This window comes from Sinocyclocheilus rhinocerous, unplaced genomic scaffold (assembly GCF_001515625.1).
Source record: "Sinocyclocheilus rhinocerous isolate Xijiao unplaced genomic scaffold, SAMN03320098_v1.1 C36210850, whole genome shotgun sequence".
Classification (NCBI taxonomy): domain Eukaryota; kingdom Metazoa; phylum Chordata; class Actinopteri; order Cypriniformes; family Cyprinidae; genus Sinocyclocheilus; species Sinocyclocheilus rhinocerous.
The window spans coordinates 1-907 of NW_015775905.1; the positions used below are offsets into that span (position 1 = coordinate 1).

Genomic DNA, 907 nt, shown 5'->3' on the forward strand with positions numbered 1-907 from the left:
GACAGTTGGAGACGTGAGACCCCTCATCGAGGTGGAGTTCAGCATTGTTGAATCTCCACCTTTGGCCAAAGACGAGGATGATCTTTCCAAGTTTTTGGATCTAGAGTTCATTCTGTCTAACTATGTCACGTCTGACAACGACAACTCAGCGCAGCAGCCGCCCGCCTATTCTCTACCGGAGTCCCCAGAAAGTTGCAGCACCGTGTACGACAGCGATGGATGTCACCCGACGCCGAACGCGTATTGTGGCAACACCTTTAACGCGCGTCCCGGTCACAGTCTGGTAGCCGAGTTGTTTACTCCGGACGTGAATTATCACGGCGACTCGCATGAATATATTTTAAAAGGGCATTTAGACAGGCTGGAGTACACTGAACTAAGGGCTCTGAACTCTCGAAACCAGGCACATGTATCCAATTCTAATAACGTGGGATACAAAATAAAAAGTGAAAACCACGAGCAATCCTGCATGATGGTAAACGACTACGTGGGCCATTATTATGGACAGCAGCAGCACCAGGCTTATGGGCATCACGTGCAACAAGATGTGCCTCGGGACATTTTAGCGAGGAAAGACTGCATCCTAACAGAGATGAACTCTCACCATCATATTGACATTGCACATCAACAGCAGTTCATGAATGGCGCGCCTTTTCTACCTCAGTACGCCCAGCATCAGCAGTATCACGGACATTATAACATGTTTAGCGAACCATTGCGGGCAAATCACCCGGCCATGCCAGGTGTGATGCTGACTCCACCATCCTCACCCCTCCTGGGATTTTTAAACCCAGAAGACAGCAAGCCAAAACGAGGGCGTCGGTCATGGGCACGAAAGCGGACAGCGACGCACAGCTGCGAGTTCCCCGGATGTGGGAAAACGTACACGAAAAGCTCCCATTTGAAA

General features: G+C 50.2%; 1 protein-coding gene across 1 annotated transcript; it reads left to right on the forward strand.

The window, feature by feature from the left end:
- Positions 1-4: 4 nt before the first annotated feature.
- LOC107735652 (uncharacterized) lies at positions 5-901 on the forward strand (the record flags this gene model as incomplete). The annotated part of the gene is made up of 1 exon (XM_016547271.1): positions 5-901. A coding segment is annotated over one exon (897 nt), but the record flags the coding sequence as incomplete, so codon positions are not given.
- Positions 902-907: the final 6 nt, after the last annotated feature.